Source organism: Anastrepha ludens, chromosome 3 (assembly GCF_028408465.1).
Source record: "Anastrepha ludens isolate Willacy chromosome 3, idAnaLude1.1, whole genome shotgun sequence".
In the NCBI taxonomy this organism is placed as follows: Eukaryota; Metazoa; Arthropoda; class Insecta; order Diptera; family Tephritidae; genus Anastrepha; species Anastrepha ludens.
Window position 1 is genome coordinate 29,857,880 of NC_071499.1, and position 19,175 is coordinate 29,877,054.

Genomic DNA, 19,175 nt, shown 5'->3' on the forward strand with positions numbered 1-19,175 from the left:
AAAAAAAAAAAATAGTCAGCTGCGCCGTAGAGGGGAGAAAATACGTTAGCTGAAGAGGCGAACTTGTAAAATAAATTAAAAAGTAAAACTACTTATGCCGATTGAACATTTTTTACATAATTTTGGACACATATGAAAATTTAATAATGAGGGTCAGCTGCGTTTATAGCGGTGGGAAGACCGTCAGCCGAAACAAGAATGTATCATTGTGTTCATATATCTCGGCGGCGCCCGGAATTTTCAATGCTTCGACTCAGAAGAGAGAGAACTACCAAAACCAGCGAAAGAAACAAAGTCAAGATGCCGTTATTTTCATCAAATTTATATAAATCAGAAGAGTGCCCGCTTACTGTGTATAAAATTAAACCGAAAATAAAAGTCCTTCTTCTAAGCACCAAGCATAGAAATAGGGAGCGTATCATTATTTTTTATTACTAAATTCTGGGTGACAAAATTCTGTAAATTGCAAAAAAATTCTGCTTTTTTAAAATTCTGCTTTTTAAAATTCTGCTTTCTAAAATTCTGTTTTTTCAAAATTCTGCATGTTTAATGCGAAAAATTCTGCTTTCTTCAAGCTTTGTGATTTTCGTCATACCAGAAGTAACAAAATAAACATTTAATCCATAAATATACATATATGTTTAAGCGATAACAATATTTTAGTTTAGCCAATTACAATATTTTTTGCAACTCTTTTTAAATATGTAGTGTGACTTAATTCATTTCTTTTCTTAACAATTCTTCGCAGCTGTTTGTTTTTTTTTTAATTATTTTCCTTTTTTTTCTAACTCTTTCTCCATTTTCTTTTCTTGATATTTGAGTTTTCGCTAAAATAAGTTCCTTTTGCAAACTTAGCACAAGATGGTAAAATTGCGAGTTTCTTCTTCCAACAATAACTTTCAGCCGGCGATGCCACGCTTCAATATTGTTTTGTGTTCTAGGAAACGTTTCTGTTTGCGATGCATTATGGTCATGCACTGACCAAAACTCGGGAGAATATTTGGAATTATTATTATTTATATCAATATAATTTTTATCAAACCAAACTAGTAAATTTTTTACACTTTCATCATCGCAGTTATTAAGTAATCTTTGAAAGTAATTCGGTATTTCGCTTGGAGGTACGAAAGCTAAGCTTTTAATCATTCGGACTTGCAGTGCGAATTCCAAAGATGTCCCATATTTTTGAGCCAATCTATACATAAAAAGAACACTTTTCCAAAATAATTTCATTACCACTTTAACATTGTTAACATTATATTTTAATACAGAATTTTGAAAGCAGAATTTTAGAAAGCAGAATTTTAAAAAAGCAGAATTTTAAAAAGCGGACTTTTAGAAAGCAGAATTTTGTACATACAGAATTTCGACACCAACCCATAGAAATACACAGAAAGAGGAGAATAGAAAATGTTTCCCAGAAACTATTACGTTTTATAATAAAACAAAGTCTGGTGGGCCAGATGGCACGTAAATATAGTGTGAAAGCTGCAAACATGTTAAATTCCAATTAGAATTAGCAATTGATGCAATTGGTTTTTATTCGCTAATTCATCAAACAATTAGAATGAGTTCAACTAATTCCCATTAGATAATTGAAATTTTTATTCCAATGGTAAAACTAATTGCAATTAGTTGCCATTAGCAAAAAAAATTAGTTTACCTTTACAATTAGAAATCTAATATGAAGAAAAAAGCAGCCGAAAGTCATCGTATCTTGGTGGAAGTTTATGGTGAGCACGCTCTATCTGAGCGAACGTGCCAGAAGTGGTTTGCACGCTTTAAAAGTGGTGATTTTGGCTTGGAAGACGAAGAACGCGAGGGTGCGCCGCCAAAGTTCATGGATACCGAATTGGAGGAATTGCTCGATCAAGATCCGGCTCAAACGCAAGAAGAGGTTGCAAAAACTTTGGGAGTTGATCAATCAACCATTTCCAAACGTTTAAAAGCCATGGGAATGATCCGAAAGGTAGGCCATTGGGTGCCGTATGAATTGAAGCCAAGAGACGTTGAACGCCGTTTTATGGCATGCGAACAACTGCTTCAACGGCACAAAAGAAAGGGTTTTTTGCATCGAATTGTGACTGGCGATGAAAAGTGGGTCCATTACGACAATCCAAAACGTCGGGCAACGTATGGATACCCTGGCCATGCTTCAACATCGGCGTCGGCGCAGAATATTCATGGCCTGAAGGTTATGCTGTGTATCTGGTGGGACCAGCTGGGTGTTGTGTATTATGAGCTACTGAAACCGAATGAAACGATTACGGGGGATGTCTACCGACGACAATTGATGCGTTTGAGCCGAGCACTGCGAGAAAAACGGCCGCAATACGCCGATAGACACGACAAAGTTATTTTGCAACATGACAATGCTCGGCCACATGTTGCACAAGTGGTCAAAACATACTTAGAAACGCTCAAATGGGATGTCCTACCCCACCCGCCGTATAGTCCAGACCTTGCGCCATCCGATTACTATCTCTTCCGATCGATGCAACATGGCCTGGCTGACCAGCACTTCCGTAATTACGATGAAGTCAAAAAATGGATCGATTCGTGGATTGCGGCAAAACCGACCGAATTTTTCACAAAGGGAATCCGTGAATTGCCAGAAAGATGGGAAAAAGTAGTAGTAAGCGATGGACAATATTTTGAATATTAAATTTGTAACCATTTTACGTCAATAAAGTTTCAAATTTCGAAAAAAAACGCACGAACTTATTCATAGTCCTATAATATACGTAGTACATATTATGTACATAAGTAATATATATATGTGCGAAATTCATATTATGAATATTTCAGTTTTTTTTTTGTTTTTCAAAATATCAAAATAATTGATTCTAATTCGAGCTAATTGAATATTTAATTGCATTAGCAGAAGTCAATTAGATTTCTAATTGTAAAGGTCAACCAATTTTTTTTTGCTAATGGCAACTAATTGCAATTAGTTTTACCATTGGAATAAAAATTTCAATTATCTAATGGGAATTAGTTGAACTAATTCTAATTGTTTAATGAATTAGAGAATTTCACAAAAGAAGGTTAATTAGCAATCATTAGCATTATCTAATCATTATTTAACATCCAGGATATTGTACAAAGGGTGTACTGGATCGAAAATATGCGGAAAGGAGTTTACATTTCATTTAGCCGATGAATTAGCTGGAGAAAATAAGAAGAATTTTCGTCACAGTTTGGACTTTTCATATCAGTCACCTTCAACATCAGGAGTGCGAAAAAATTGTCAAGTGGGCTAGTGTAGTAAAAATAGAAGCAGTAGTTACTGTATCCATTGTAAAAAGATCGTATGTGGAAAATACACAAAAGATATTCAATACGTATGTAAAAGATGTTCTCGATAAATATGATTATGTAGCGTTTATATTATTGTTATCATTTCCGTAATAACTTAAAAAAAATTGTTGACTTATTAATATTTTATTTTTACGTGAAGCCTTATATTGTCAAATTCAGATTTAGTTTAATAATTTTTTTTAAGTAAATACGTATTTTCATCCACCCGTCAATTTGACGAATGCTCGTAGAGATAGGTATATAAGAAACCTAGTGTTAAATAGGAATCGGCCAATGATATAGAACTATGTACTTCTGAACCACAGCCTCCAGTCACCATTGTTGCAGTTTCCGAAATACAAATCGAAAGCATTCGAGCTATCTTTTAAGTTTTATGCTTGTACTTCTTGGTTTTTAACTAATTTCGATATCGAAAGCAAAGAAGATTGCCTCAACAATACACCTGCTAATGGAATACTCTTCATCTGACAGTGATGATGAAATGGAACAAATTATTGTGCACAAAATGAAATCATGTAATTCCGAAGCTAATAGGTAGGTAGCTTAATTGAATTTCTTTTTAATTTTTGTGATTTTTTCCGCCAAAAATTTTATCAGCTGTTCGTAAAACTTGCAAATTGTTACTGGTTTTGCGTTCCTGTACTTTTTTGATATTTTTTCTCTTTGAGAGCGAATTCTCGGAAATTAGGTTAATAGGAAGTTACTGGATAATGAACAGACCTATAATTATACGCCTATACTTATTTCCGGTTCGCCTGTTGCGACAACTAGCAAATATGTAATAAAAAGCTACTTTTGATCGAAAAGAACAAAAACGAAATGCGTACGAAAAATTGCTGATGAAATACCAAAATATAGAAAAAGGTTTGGTAGTAGTCATCGCCTCTCAGCAGGCAATAGCAAACCTCCGAGTGTGTTTCTGCCATGAAAAAGCTCCTGAGAAAAATATCTGCCGTTCGGAGTCGGCTTGAAACTGTAGGTCCCTCCATTTGTGGAACAACATCAAGACGCACACCACAAATAGGAGGAGGAGCTCGGCCAAACACCCAAAAAGGGTATACGAGCCAATTATATATACATATATATAAAGATTTCAGTGGCATGGACACGTTGTAAGACTGAGCAGCGAAAGAACGACCAAAAAAGTATTTGAAGCAAACTCTAAAGGAGCAAGAAGGAGAGGCCAGCCATAGAGACGATGGTTGCAAGACGTAGAAGACGATGTACGAAAGATGAAAATCTCACAACATAGAACGAAAGCGGACTATCCAGAAGAATGCATGCATACTGCAGAGGAGACAATGGTCCACCCCGGACTGTAATGCCAAGATGATTATGGGTACTCATGTAACTGTACGTGTAAAAATTTAATTTAAGTGAATTTAAGCGCTTTTCGTAAATTTGAGCGTACTGGTAAATATCCCCTATTATATTTCAAACTTGATTCCTGTCCAAAAAACAGCTAAAGTCGCAGCGTTAGTAGCTTTGATGATAAGACGACAATTTCTTATTAGCATTCGTATAACTGACAAAATACTTTATATTATTTGTGCAAATAGTGTCTGAGCACTCGTAAAGTACAAACACCTTTTCGCTTTTACCAAATACCTTTGGTGCAATAAATTTCAATTTTTTCTCCAGCATTTTTATCTCTGACGAAAGTTCATTTGTGTTACAAGCAAATTCGTATGCATGGAAATCTTAGAGTTCTTATAAACAAACTAATTTATAGAGATATGTACACAAGCATTTGCTCATTTATTTGTCCTAAATTATACAGCATCTGCTACTGTGGCTACTCCCATTTTTAGATATTTAAATAAAATAGGACAAGCACCGCTGACATCATTTGTTAGCGGTGAACAATGGGGATGACTATTTCTGCACGAGAGTAAATTCGTTACTGTGCTACTCCAAAAGTGTACTCGTAAGCAAAGAGCAACCAACCACCATAAGTTTAGGATTTCTAAATAAACGAGGATTACCATCACCAGCGGGCTTCAATAGCTCAGCACTGAATACGAAATGTCGATGGATGTGAAAGAGAAACAGTTGACTATAGATGAGGCTCTGGAACGGACGGGTGAGTAAATGAATTTTAAGCTCGAGTGCGAAAATGTAAATGAATACTAAGCGCGTTAAAAGTTATAAAAAAAAATGTCTACAAGATCGGGTTGTGCCATCAAATTCTGCATGTTCTTAAAGCCATTGCCATGTGAAGCGCCTATGAGTGAAATTAAAATAAAATAATCAAATACTTTCGCCTTATTCGAGGTAGAAAAATGTGCGCTAGTTTTGAAGGATTTTGAAAAGTAAACTTAAAAACGTTGTTGATAGAAATTTAAATGCTTTTTGAAGGAAAAACCCTCTATTGAAACCAAGGCACATTCATTAAAGGTGGTGGCACTAGACCAAGAACAATGTTTTGCACGTTTGATTGTTAAACCAAAGTTTTGGCAAAGTAGAAAACAGAGAATGAATTTGCCTTGCTTCATTCTGGGCTGACAGCCACATGGACACGGCGAAAGGAAAAAAAAACAAATCAGCTGATTTACCGATACCACCTTTAATAGATTCGCCTTGAATTCAACACTCAATTGTTCATTTTGTAGCAACTGTCAAATTTGATAGAATGCGATGGCAATATTTTAAGTGTGCGCCGTCAAATAATCCAGTACTTTTTGCCCGCGCTTTTGATTGTTTGAAAGCAGGGTTCAATTTATACGATGAAGAGGAAAGAAAGACGCCGCGATTATTTTTATAAAAAAGTGAAATGCACAGTCTGAAAAATTTAAATTATCAAAACTGCTGACGCTGTGAGCATAGCAAAAAAAAACACCATTTGGCTGTCAAACATGCAAAATAAGAGCCTGTTGCTTCACAGATATTGGCTTAAAATTTTTCATGACACGAGTTGCCAACTCCATTCAATTCGGTGTATCGATTGGCAATTTCATCGAAATTGACCATTGAAAAACACCAAAATTTAGTGTCGAGGTGCCTAGTTAACCCTAAAGTTTGTGAACTGCTAACAGGATAACTGCTGCATATGTCGGTAATTTTCCGCGTTTCTTATCCAAATTATCCAGTAAGTTAATTTCTGAGAACTCTCTCTCAAAGGGAAAAATATTAAAAAAAACAAGGACATGAAGGCAAAGCCAGTAACAATCAAGATTGATAGAGAAGAAGATTGTGCCTTCCGAATTCGCCGTGTCGTAAGAGTCCATGAATAAACGATCAAAAGGAAGGGGAGTTACTTGTTTGTGAAGAAGAAGAGTAGGCGAAAGCAATGGAAACAACCAAACACAAGAAATTATACACACACACACACACACTTTCTGACTACCTGCGGTCGGCTCTTGAAAAGATGGGCTTCGCGACAACTCAGCGAGGAATGCATGCTGTGAGACTTAAAATTACCTCGAGTCCTTCTTGCGTTGGATGTTAGCTGCCCTGCTCTGGGTGAAGATCTGGGCATCTTGGCTCTTACTTCTTTTCTACGCCTGCTAATATAGCTGACGTTAACATTAAAAATCTGACGCACCTCATCAACAGCACAAAGCGGCTGACGCAAGCGCAGCACAGTCATCGTCCATAATCCACTCACTCTAAACCCATCCCCCTAGCCATCTCTTCCCGCCCTCTCCATGTTCTCTCCTTTCATCCCATCGGTTTTCTCTTTCACCTTACCTCCTTCACAATGGTATCACAAAGGACGAATCCGTTTAACTTCGTCCAAGTGTGCTCATTCATGGGGCAACCATTCCAACCTAACCTAACCCACGTCCCCAGCTGTCATATACCCCTACACCATCACCCCCACCGGCATCATGTTTCAATGTTGGTAATAAATGTTCCTTATTCAGCGTTGTACCAGATTTCCTCAATACAACTTTTCTTCTTTTGATACCAAAAATTCATTTTTGTTTTCATCCGAAAAAATAAATTTGTCTATTACAAGCGAAATAAATGGCTTCTTCCTAGCAAGTACTGTTCCATGATAACCGGCTTTTTCAGTCTATTCTGACAGTTGAAGCACTAATGTAAATTTATATTTTTGAAACTTACTGTTTATTTTATTTTTCACTTTTCAAGCAGTTATTTTTGCATCTTTCGTCACACGCCTTAATTTACAAGGACGCCCTGTTTTTGGCCTTGAAGTTATAATTCCGGTATTCTCGTAGTTTTGAATTATAGCAGACGGTGGCGTTCATCCGGATTACCGGGACAATTAATTCTGATTAAATATGTAGTGTGACAGACGGTTGTTATGCGAATTAGTGAACGGCTGATTTGTCTATGGGATAGTTTTGGCAGTCAAATTTCTTTCCCATTAAAACTTAGCATACATACATGCATATGTACATATGTAAAGTATGTACATCTGTAAAGTATGTACATATGTATGTACATATAAACGCATTTTACTTTTGATGTTTTTTAATTTTTTATTATTTATTATTTATGCACTCACAGGTTTTGGAAAGATTAACATTGGCATCATTATAATTTCCGGCTTTGTCCTTGTAAATGTTGTTCTCGAATCAGTTGGCATTAGCTTTGCGCTGCCAGTCTTAGAATGCGACTTGAATCTATCACACCAGGAACAGGGTGTATTGGGTGCTGTGTCCTTTGCCGGCGTCATTGCGAGCTCACACTTTTGGGGATTTCTAGCCGATACAACGGGTCGCAAGCGGATAATGCAACCGACTTTACTTCTAGGATACGTAGTGACAATATGCTCTAGTCTGTCACCTAATTTTTTGACATTCGCCATACTGCGATTTATTAGTGGAATACTGTGAGTACTATTTATAATTATTATACAAAAAATACAGATGTTTTTAGAGGCATAGAACTTTTTCAAATTGTACAGGGTTTGATTGAAAAGTAATGAGCCTTATTTTTTTTAAGCAGTTTTATTAAACCTTTTGGCTTATACAACTAATATTCTTAAAAATAGGGCCCTTGAGCGTCAATACACCGCTGATAGCGGTCCTTCCACTGCAGGAAACATTTTTTAAACTCATCCGCCGGAACCGCGTTCTATTCGGCTGTCACAGTTTTTTGGATCGCCTCGATGGAGTCGAAACGCCTCCCCTTCAGCTTTCTTTTCAGGCGCGGGAACAAGAAGAAGTCCGGAAGGGACAGGTCTGGGCTGTAGGGAGGGTGGGGAAGCACCGGAACTGCCATCTTGGCCAATGCAGAGGTGCTGAGGAAGGCGGTGTGCGCGGGCGCATTGTCGTGATGAAGGGTCCAATTGTTGACGAGGTCGGGCCGAACCCGGGCGACGCGGTTTTTCAGCCGAAGGAGCACTTCTTTGTAAAATACCGCGTTTACAGTGCTTCCTGGAGGTACAAACTGTTTTGCTTTACCTAAAATTTGATCGAGTAATGTTGCTCCAACGATCGTAGCATTTTTGCCCCTGCAAATTCTAAGACACTTTTAAAGCAGCTTTCACGTGCGGAGCGATGTTGACTGCACCGCTGTTGCCAGCGAACTGGGACCGGTTCCTAGTGGAGGGGGAAGGTCCAACGATCATTTTACCCCACCAGCCGATTCGGTTGATCGCTTGGCAGTCGCTCCGCGCGGGAAGGCTCATTACTTTTCAATCAAACCCTGTACATTCATTAGCTTGCAGCATTCAAGACATTTAGTGTTTATAAAAAATCCGTGCACATGACTAATGAAAACCATCTATTCGGCCATCAGTATAATCGGCCTTATAACTCATCGATTGTCTGCCTCCAAGTCGTCAATCATATCCAAGATAATAGAAAACAAGATTTTGCTATCCGAAGCAAAATTTTGAAAGTAACTTTGGCTGCTACATCAACACAATAGCGCCCGCTACTTTCATATGTATTCTTAGGCTCTTCTAATACACCGTTCTCCAGAGTTAATGCGGCCACCAAAAGCCAAAAGTTCGTCCCAGTAAAGTTATGTTTTCATGTGCTGTAGTGTACATTGGGATCATTTTTAACATTTTGACAATTGCTATTGAAGTGGTATTGGCAGTAATGGAGTCATATTTCATTTCCTCTCCCAGCCACCAAAGGTAGTCTCTCTGGTCTCCTACGCTGACGATTGTACAATAATGGCGTCGGGGAATGACAACGATAAACTGTGCGCCAGAGTATACGATTACCTCACCTGTCTTTCTCGCTTTTTCACTGTGGCGAATCTACAGCCTTCCCCCCTAAAGTCCACGGCGATACTCTTTACCACCGGGACAAAGTCGGTTAAACTACAGCTCAAGGTTAAAGTTGGCAATACACCAATAAAGACTGTAAACAACCTAAGCACATGTCCAGCATGTGAAAGCACCCTGCACGATACTAACCACCTTTTCACATGTCTCATCAAATTTCTTTTTCTTTTTTTTCTCGGGTCAAACTCGCAAGTACAGGCCTCAGACACAATTAAGTCCATTGTATTTACCCTTAATTGTTCCTATTTATATTCTTTAAATCTACTCAACCTCCGAAGAAATCTGAATTGATCTTGAGGTGCCAACGAGCCAAGGTGGTCGCTTCTTAACACATCAGTGCCAAAGACCTCAAGCCTGATTCGAGCGGGCATTCTGGGCAGAGTGTACTGTCTGAGAAGCCCACCTTTTCCATGTGCTTTGCCCACAGAGAGTGTCGCGTCATCAATCTAACCAGCCTCCTAAAGCCCCCTCTGCTTAGTGGCAGGAGAAACTGCGACAGTCGGTCGGACATGACAGGTAACATCAGTTTTTGTCCGTCTAACTCACTCATCTAACACCCCTCTCACTCTGGACCCAACCTGTCGAAACAGCAAGTTCCCTGGGCCTACCGTTGGGTGAGCTAGATAAAGATGACCGCACTGACAGGGTTTAGTAAGCTGCTACAACAACAACAACAATATTTCCTCATAATGAGTTAATGAACAAAAATCGTTTCCTTAGAGTGTACAGTTATCGAATGTTTTTTTCGGAGAAAACTTTTAAATTTATTGATCTAAAAATGTGTACACATATTATGTTATCTTTTACTCTACTTTTAGACTTAGTATTAGCAAACATATTTATTTGGAAAGGAGTTATAGCTGATCTCCGAGAGCTCCTCTCAAAAAAGTCGTTTTGCGGTTATCACTATATCTCTGAACTGGATCCTCTGAAATTAAAAAACCACAGATTTCGTTAAAGTAATGTTAGATCTAGTAATTCATTGACGGAATAAGCAAAACAATTTTTTGGCGATTCCTCAAAAAAAATCGATTTTTGACCAAAATTTCGGCCTTAAATAGATTATAAAAATATTAATCGGTGAGAAAAAATCTTCGATTAATTACTAAAAAATCTATTTTGAAAACTCGTGTTAAAATTTGAGACAAGCCGTTTAGCCGTTATCGAGTAATGTTGGCCACCAACTTTGAAAACACCATTTCATATTTTACAAAAATCGATTTTTTGAAAATTCTAACTGTATTAACCCCTTAATATCGCAAACATTCAACTTGAACTAACAGCCTTTGTTTTTTTTTTTCAGTGTTTCTGCTAGTTCGGCGACAATTTTTGCCTACCTTGGTGAGTTCCACTGCCAAAAATATCGCAACCGTGCAATACTGAGTGGAGCTTTAATGACTGCGATTGCAGCTGTATTTTTCCCCATTATCGCTTGGTTCTTCATCAATCAAGATTATGAATTCTATGTGCCCTACATCGATATTACTTATAAGCCTTGGCGTTCCTATTTCCTCGCCTGTGGTTTGCCTGGTTTTCTATGTGGTTTGGCATTGTTTTTCTTGCCAGAGAGTCCGAAATATTTACTCTCTTCCGGAAAGCCTGATGAAGCTCTTGAGGTGCTCCAGCTTATGCACCGGACAAATATCAAAAACAAGGGACTTCAAAAAGCATTCGAGGTAAAATTCAAAATTATTGGCAATATTTGTTGTTAAGTATACAGGGTGCTTCAACAAGAGGTTTCACTTAACAATACTCAAAATATTAAATATTTCCTTAATTTGTAATAATTCAAGGTACAGATTGTGAGCCTTCACGGCTGGCTAGGCTTTTGGACACCGTCTGAGACAAGCAACATAGTGAATAGTTCAATATATGGGCTCTAGGTCTGATCAGATCTGAAGTGTGTTTGCCTAACTAGGTAAGGAAATGAGGAAAGCTTAGTATTCATACAAGACGCTGCTGTACGACCACGATAATCAAAAAGCACAAAAAGGAGCTTTCCTAATAATGGAAACCGCGGTTTGACCGAATGCAAGTCGTCGAGCATTAATCCAATGACGAATGTATAACATCAGTTGGCAAGATTTAGAGATCTAAAAATTATTTCTCATGAACATTACATTGAAGCTGGAAAGATAGATCTCGCATTAACTCAGCGAGCACCGGCACGTACACTTCTGTTAGGTGTTTGGCCGACCTCCTCCTCCTATCCTCCTATTTGTGGGGTGCGTCTTGATGTTGTTTCACAAATGGAGGGCCCGAAGTAGTTTTAAACTGACTCCGAACGGCAAATGGTTTTTATGAGGGGATTTTTCATAGCAGAAATACACTCGGAGGTTTGCCATTGCCTGTTAAGTGGCAACCGCTATTCGAAAAAACTTGTTCCTCATTTTGTTGCTTCATGCACGGAGATTCGAACCTACGCACTCCCGAATGGGAGTCAAGCATCAACCCATTCTGCTACGGCGGCCACGGATATCTTCTTATTAATTGGCGCGATAACCGCTTACCCGATTTTGGCCGAGTTTAACAAAGCGCACCAGTCGTTTCTTTCTTGTGCTAACCGGCGCCAATTGGGCACACCAAGTGAAGTCAAGTCCTTCTCCACCTGGTCTTTCCAACGCAGAGGATGCCTTTCTCTTCCTCTACTACCACCAGCTGGTACCGCATCAAATACTTTCAGAGCCAACGTAGCCGCTGGATCTTTATTCGCTGGGCTATGTCTATGTCGTCGTAAAGCTCATACAGCTCATCGTTCCATCGCCTGCGATATTCGCCGTTGCCAACGTGCAAAGGTCCAAAAATCTTACGCAGAATCTTTCTCTCAAACACTCCAAGCGTCGCTTCATCGGATGTTGTCATCGTCCACGCTTCTGCGCCATACGCCACGGATATAGCAGATTTAAATATTTCACACTTGGTGAATTTCATTAGCGACTTGAGACGGTTAACGCAAATATAATTGGCCACCGTTTGCTCGTTATCCTCCAATTCAAAGACACTTCTTCCTCTTTCCTCCTGTTCAGTTTTTCTCCCTCTGTTTTTCCTCTGTATAGCATCACAATGGACGAATTTGATTCTTTGTCCAACTTAGCCCTCACACGGGCAGCCATTTATCCTCCATTTCTATCAACTGTATGATCTATATTACTCAGATGCCAAATAGAGGCAGCTCAAACTTCGCCACATTAAAAGTTATTCAAAATGATGAGGACAAGTATACCAAATCGATTATATCGTTCGATAGAAGGAGCTGTAGAACTTTAGTCGGTGGAGGGCATTGCCTAGTTGCAGCGCATGTTTACTCTTAACAATGGTTGCAGGAAATGTAATGAGCCTGGTCGAGAGAAACCCTAGAACATCTCCTATTCTACTGCCCGACTCTCTCAAAACTAGACTATGCTACCTGGGTGCTCTCAATTTTAAAAGTCTAGAATGTATTCCTGAATTGAGCGACTTGAGCGACTCCTAAAATTCGCGACCAATACGCGCATCTTGAGTGATACATATTTTTGCTAAAATAGGTCACCGAATTGGTATCACTGTGATCTCTGCGTGGTTTCGGCTAGCCAGTATAACATAACCTAACCTATTCAAAGTGAAACCTTTTGTTGAAACCCCTATATATATGTATATAAGATCCTCCTCCTATTTGTGGCATGTGGCAAGCCGACTCCGAACGGCTTTTTCATGGACCTTGAAATACACTCGGAGGTTTGCCATTGCCTGCCGAGGAACCCATAATTTCTTGCATCATAACTTTTTATGAAATAATCTACTAATTTTCTCTTTTATTTGTTATATATTTTTGATATTGTAGGACATTACTTTGTTGCCAGATGGCGATACACCAATTTCTAAAGTAAATGGATCCGGCAAAGGCAAAAATCTGCTAACATCCATAATGAAATCGATGTGGCAACAAACAGCACCTCTTTTTATGCGGCAACACATCCGGAAAACGTTTTTATCTAGTCTCATTTTGTTCATCATATTCTTTAGTGCCCATGGAGTGTACATGTGGTTCCCATACATCCTCAACATCACCATGCAATATACAGACAAGTTTTCAGAACCCAAGAGCATTTGTGACATTATTAAATTTTCGCAAGCGGAAAACCTTACAGCCGCCACAGATGATGTGAGTAAAAATATTGAAGTTTGAAGGAAATGAGAGTAGTTACATGTGTGTGCTTATATTTTTCCCGAATACATCGACAGAATGAGCGCTGCGTAACTCATCTGGAAATTTCCACCTATCAACACACTATAATGCTGGAAATTATATATGTGTCTCTTCTATTGACCGCTATGTATGCAATCAGCAAATTTGGACGCAAACCCATCCTTTGTAAGTAGTTATATTCAAACCAGTTCTGTATGTAGTCTTACTTGACTCTTTATTTAATTACAGTCGTAATCCTTGCTGCATGCGGAATTTGTGGCATTCTAGCTTTCTGTATAAAGACGCCATTGTTGGCTATTTACCTCTTTGTCGTTGAACTGTGCTGTGGCGTGGGCATTACTGTGGTTAATGCTATTGTGGTAGAAATATTTCCAACGAATTTAAGGTACGTAAGTGCGGTGCTATGTGCATTTAGCGGATTTTGTTTGCGACATATGGAACTGTACTACAGCGCACAGCGCAATAACTCGACGGAAGATTAAGACATTCGAACGGAACATGTTGCCCCTGACCTCAGTTAAGTTGGTGTTGATCAATAATGATAGATTACAAGGTAGCGATCTACGTGAGAGTACTTCTGACTATGGCCTAACAATTGAGTAAACAAGAAAGCGGGAAGTGGTAGAGAAAATTCGCTCATGAATAACAAAAAAAATTAAAAAGGGTACAACAATAAAAGGAAGACGAAAATTCAATTATTACGTCAGCAAATCAGCTGGTTATGCCAGGCTCATTGAGATCATAATAACGGATCGCGGATGTCGCCACCTTCTGAATTCCCTCCAACGTGGGTGTTAGGTTAGGTGAGCCAGGTTGCTTGTCTGAGACAAGATACTCGATGGCCTTAAGACCCTTTGTGATACCTGCATTTGATTTCAATCCCCTAACTTAGTTGCTTAAACAACTTAGATCTGTTTACGGAGTTAGGGGTAGTCAGAGACCTGAAAAAATTATGATTTTCAATAATTTTTTTTGCTAGTCATTTGGTTTATTTTACAAAAATAAAATCACAGCATTAATACATTATGTTTCGACTTGACTTTAGCAAAATTAAAAAATAATAATAATAATAATTGTAAAAGTTATCGCTGTTTGTGTGGGATCCGTTTCGCAAGAACTCCCTTGCGGTGATCATCACTAGTCCTTGGAGATTCATCTACAATCAATCGGACAAGTGAAATTAGTTTTATTAATAGATAATCTTGTGCCTGATCGAAGCCTTTTTCAAAATTAACAATATGGCGGACCCAAGAAATATTTTAAAGATTTTCGAGAAAAAAAACCGACAATTAATTGTTTTTTTTTTTGGAAAAAAAAATCCTTCGATCAGGCACAAGTTTCTCAATTCAGTATATATTTTATTGAACCTACCAGTTTTTCAGTAATAGTGATCACCGGTTCAAAAACAAAGTTTTGAGAAAAACGCATTTAAAGTTTTGCTATCGAGCTCCGGAGCGCCTGAGCGCTCTTTGATAATTGTTGAATAGCTCGAAAAGTATTTGTCAGATTCACTTCAAATGTTCACATAATATTTTTGAAATATTATAAAACAAAAGTCCAATTTTTTAAAAATTCTGACTTCTGACTTAAGAAGGTAACTAGTCCCTCCAGTGAGACATTTTGCAAATTTCCCAAATCTTAAACAAAAAGTCGCCAAAAATGTTTGGCACATCTTCTTTGAAGTGCAGAACATTCACAGAGGAAATGTTGTACACCCATTCTACTGGCTAGCGCAATGGTCCGTTATAACACTTGTGAAGACGCTGGTAGTTGATTTGTTGAATCCGACATTTTGTCCTTTTAAGATTCAGTTTTGAGCAGAGCGTTTTGGAGGCACTGCAATTAGTAGTCAGAGACTACCTTCTATTGGTTTTCGCGTTGACGCTCAAGGCGATCGCAGTGTACGTAGTCTCGCCATAAGTTCTGTTACAAGTTAAGTCCGTTATAGATTCGAAATTACAATACTTTTTTTAATGAAGTTAGTTTTATTTAATCATATTAATCAAATATTAAAAAATATTTAAAAAAAGTTTTAATTTTCATTCGAAATAGTCACCTTCAAACGATTCGATCATTCAGCTATTGCAGCACACACGGTTTCCACGTCGCTGCTCGAACCAAATATTGTTTGAGACTCTCCAGGTCCTCGACAGGCCGTGTTCTCTAGTTCTGACCATAAGCCGCAGTCCAATGGATTCAGATTTGGACTTCCAGACGGCCAATCTTTTGCACCTATGAATCCAGGATTGTTTTTTAGCCACTGCTGGGTGGATTTTGCCTTGTAGACTGGAGCGGAGTCTTGCTGAAGATCCAATGTTCTCAATTAAAGGGAGTACTGCCCAACTGCTTCACCACGCTTCATCACGCCTTCTCGTCTTCTAAGACATCCTCATGGTACACTTTTGCCCTGGCCCCAACTTCTTTTTTGCAGAAATGAAGAGATGTAACGCCTGTACAAGACACTCCCCAACAAACCAGTACGGAGGCTGGTGGCCACGCTGAACACTTCGATCAACATATTTTGCGTCTTTAGAAGTTTTAGCATCGATTTTATCTTTTTGCTTATTAAAAACTTCTTGAACAGTGCAAATTTTCTCATCTGTGAAAAGAATATTTTCATGGCCGTTGACCGCGTGCCACCGAATAAGCTGAAGCTAAGAAATTTTCTTCAAGCACGTTGTCAAAAGATGCCCAGTTGAGCGACGGAGGGCTTTCATGTAGAGATCATCTCTAATTAGTCTTGACATGGATCTGGTCGATAGATTCATTTCCCTGGCCATGATTTTCCACTTTCTAGGGGAATTTCTGCGAATTCTTTCTTGAACGGTTTTTGTGGCTGCATTGGTTCGTACGACGCGAGGACGACCACTTCTTCTTCGGTCTGTCACTTCATAGGTTTGAAAAAACGATTTTTGAAGTGTTAAGTTTTTTCAGCAATTCGTAAATCTCACTTGTACTTTCACACACTTTGTAATGCAATCATTGCAATGCGATTTTTCTAAGCTCTCCGCTCCATTGAATTTTTTTTGTTCCTTGTTCACTCCTCTTGGGAGCATAGGGCCTCGACAAGGCATTTGTCTTGCGTTGGTTACGTTAATCTATTTGATTTCTAACAGGGTAAGTGATCAGCCTGCCCCTAACAGTCCTAAACTGAGGAACAACGCCCTCTTACTGCTTGGAGCGCCATCTATGTTTTACATTTTTCTGCCAGAAGGATTGCACTCCATTGTTAACAAGCGAAATTTGCCACGAGTAGACACTACATACGAACAAAAGCAAAAATAACGCAACTTTTTTCTGCGACTTTGTGCTCGTCGTATGCACTGTAAAATTTGCCACAGAATTTATTGCAAGAGTAAGTAAATCCAAGTATTTCCGGTACTCTCGATTTGTAAAAATCTTCGCTTGCTAGTCTTTGCATTGACAATTTTTCAGAATAAATTGAACAAAAACAAACAAAACACAGGTGTTTACTTCGACAGCTGGGTTTAAAAATATCCCAATCGAAAGTTCTAAATGTCTATAAAAGAAACCGTTACATGCATAAATATGTCATAGCTGAGTATGTAAGTATTTCCAAAACTTAACTTGAATTTAATTTAAATATTTCTTTCAGAGGTATGGCCGTTTGCATTTCACTCATGCTGGGCCGCATAGGCAGCGTCTCGGGATCCAGCATTTTGGGTGCATTAATCAAAACTCATTGCGAAATAGCACTTTTCAGCCCATCAGTAGCGCTCATCATAGCCGGCGTTTTGGGATTTTTTATACCGAGAGCTGATAACGCGCCAAAAGCAAAAATGGATCTGGAAAATACTCCATAGCATGGGGCAAGTTGGCCTCTAACATATTCTATAAGCATCAAACATGTTTTAAGATAGACAAAAGTTAATCTAAACAAATTGAAAATAATATCGTTGCTTAATGAAAAAAATAGAATATAATACAACTAGCCGCTGCCTTGATAAAAGCTGCTAACTCCTTTTGGTAAAATTTTACATTAGAGCTAAAAAGCGTCATTTAGTAATAACTACGCACTACCTTCAGTAAATTCCTATACAAATAACATTTTTTAACACCTACTCTTTTTATTCACCAAAGAAAAAATAATATTTTTTTAGCTTCATTTTTCCATTATAATTAAAAAAGTGTGCGTTATATAGACCGAAAAGTTGAGTTAGCAGATTTTACCGCGGCGGCGCCGTTCTTCTGAATGTTTCAAACAAATTAGCTGGTTATCTAAGAAAAAAAGAGTTGGTCTTAATGGTTAATGAACATTTTTATATTTTGTGAATTTTTTATTGGCTGATGTACAGTGAATCATAGTGAAAATGCGCCTGCTGTGTAAACTAGTAAACTTTCATGAACAAATTACTCAAATTCTGGCTAACATTGTAAGGCTAAACTAGAATGGTTGCGTATTTCTACTTAAATAATCTTAATTAACGACTAGCGCCGTTTTATTACCACTATTTTTTTAAGTCCGATCCATTTCGTGAGATCCAGATATAACAGGATTTTGTTGTGGCAAAGGTAAAGAGTGAAGTCGTGTGCTGGCTAAACCTGGACATTCGCTTAAATAGTGGAAAAGCTTTTCTTTCGCCCGTTCCGCCTGACAGCTTCTGAAGATGGGATTGAAAGGAAGGTTGAGTCTGGCTGCACGATCCCCTACCTTCCGGTGACCTGTAAGGGTTGCAGTAATGCGTGAAATGTTTGGGCGAGAGCATCCTAACAGGTAGTTCGTCCTCTGGATGTTGTACGACGGTCATGCTTTTCTTGACGTAGTGCATGCTAAGTGCTTCCACCTTCTTTCGGCGAAAGCATAGTAGTGTAACGTAATTGATGTTTTATTTTTTTTTTTATTGAATGGAGTAACAACTGCCACCGCATCTGCTATGTCTAGTGTCGAGCCTTTTCCTGCTAGCTCATCTGCTTTCTCATTATCCTCTATATTCCTGTATCCGGAAACCCATAGCAGAGTAATTTAAAGCCAATGACCAAGCAGTTCTAGTTCCTCTCAACATTGTGGAACGAAGTTGGATGAAATGGAGTTGCAGTCTAAGGCCTTGATAACTGCTTGACAGTCTGAAGAAATAGCTACTCTTAAATTAATTTCTTTGTAGTGTTTCAGTGATTTGCAAGCTTCCCCAATTGCTAATAGTTCTGCCTGGAACTCGCTGGCATAGGCAGGAGGTCGAATTGATTTGGATAAGTTAAGCGATTTCGAGGCCAGCTTGCACACCATAGAACCGTAGAACCATCATCTTAGAACCGTCAATGTAGATTTCGACATCGAATCTACCAATAATTTTCCCTTTCCTCCATTGGGCGCTCGGTACCGTAAATCCTTCTTGAAGTTGAGGGTATCACGGCTATGCAAAGTGGTGTTGCTCAACATCGAGGCGGTTAGAATTGGGAAGGACCTCTCCGAGACGTTTCATACCAAACGAGGTTTCA

General features: G+C 38.6%; 1 protein-coding gene across 1 annotated transcript; it reads left to right on the forward strand.

Moving 5' to 3' along the window:
- Positions 1-5,155: 5,155 nt before the first annotated feature.
- On the forward strand, positions 5,156-17,925 carry LOC128857287 (uncharacterized). The gene is made up of 7 exons (XM_054092985.1): positions 5,156-5,404; positions 7,798-8,122; positions 10,836-11,208; positions 13,353-13,673; positions 13,754-13,883; positions 13,947-14,103; positions 17,335-17,925. Exons 1-7 carry the CDS (start codon positions 5,347-5,349, stop codon positions 17,540-17,542), a joined length of 1,572 nt encoding a protein of 523 aa, XP_053948960.1. The 5' UTR covers positions 5,156-5,346; the 3' UTR covers positions 17,543-17,925.
- Positions 17,926-19,175: the final 1,250 nt, after the last annotated feature.

What these genes read in the sequence shown, in the direction of transcription:
- LOC128857287 (XM_054092985.1), top strand. Translation starts at nt 5,347, where the DNA reads ATGTCGATGGATGTGAAAGAGAAACAGTTGACTATAGATGAGGCTCTG. An exon ending in TGAGGCTCTGGAACGGACGG is followed by an intron (nt 5,405 to 7,797) that starts GTGAGTAAATGA and finishes ATGCACTCACAG; the next exon opens with GTTTTGGAAAGATTAACATT. An exon ending in CGATTTATTAGTGGAATACT is followed by an intron (nt 8,123 to 10,835) that starts GTGAGTACTATT and finishes TTTTTTTTTCAG; the next exon opens with TGTTTCTGCTAGTTCGGCGA.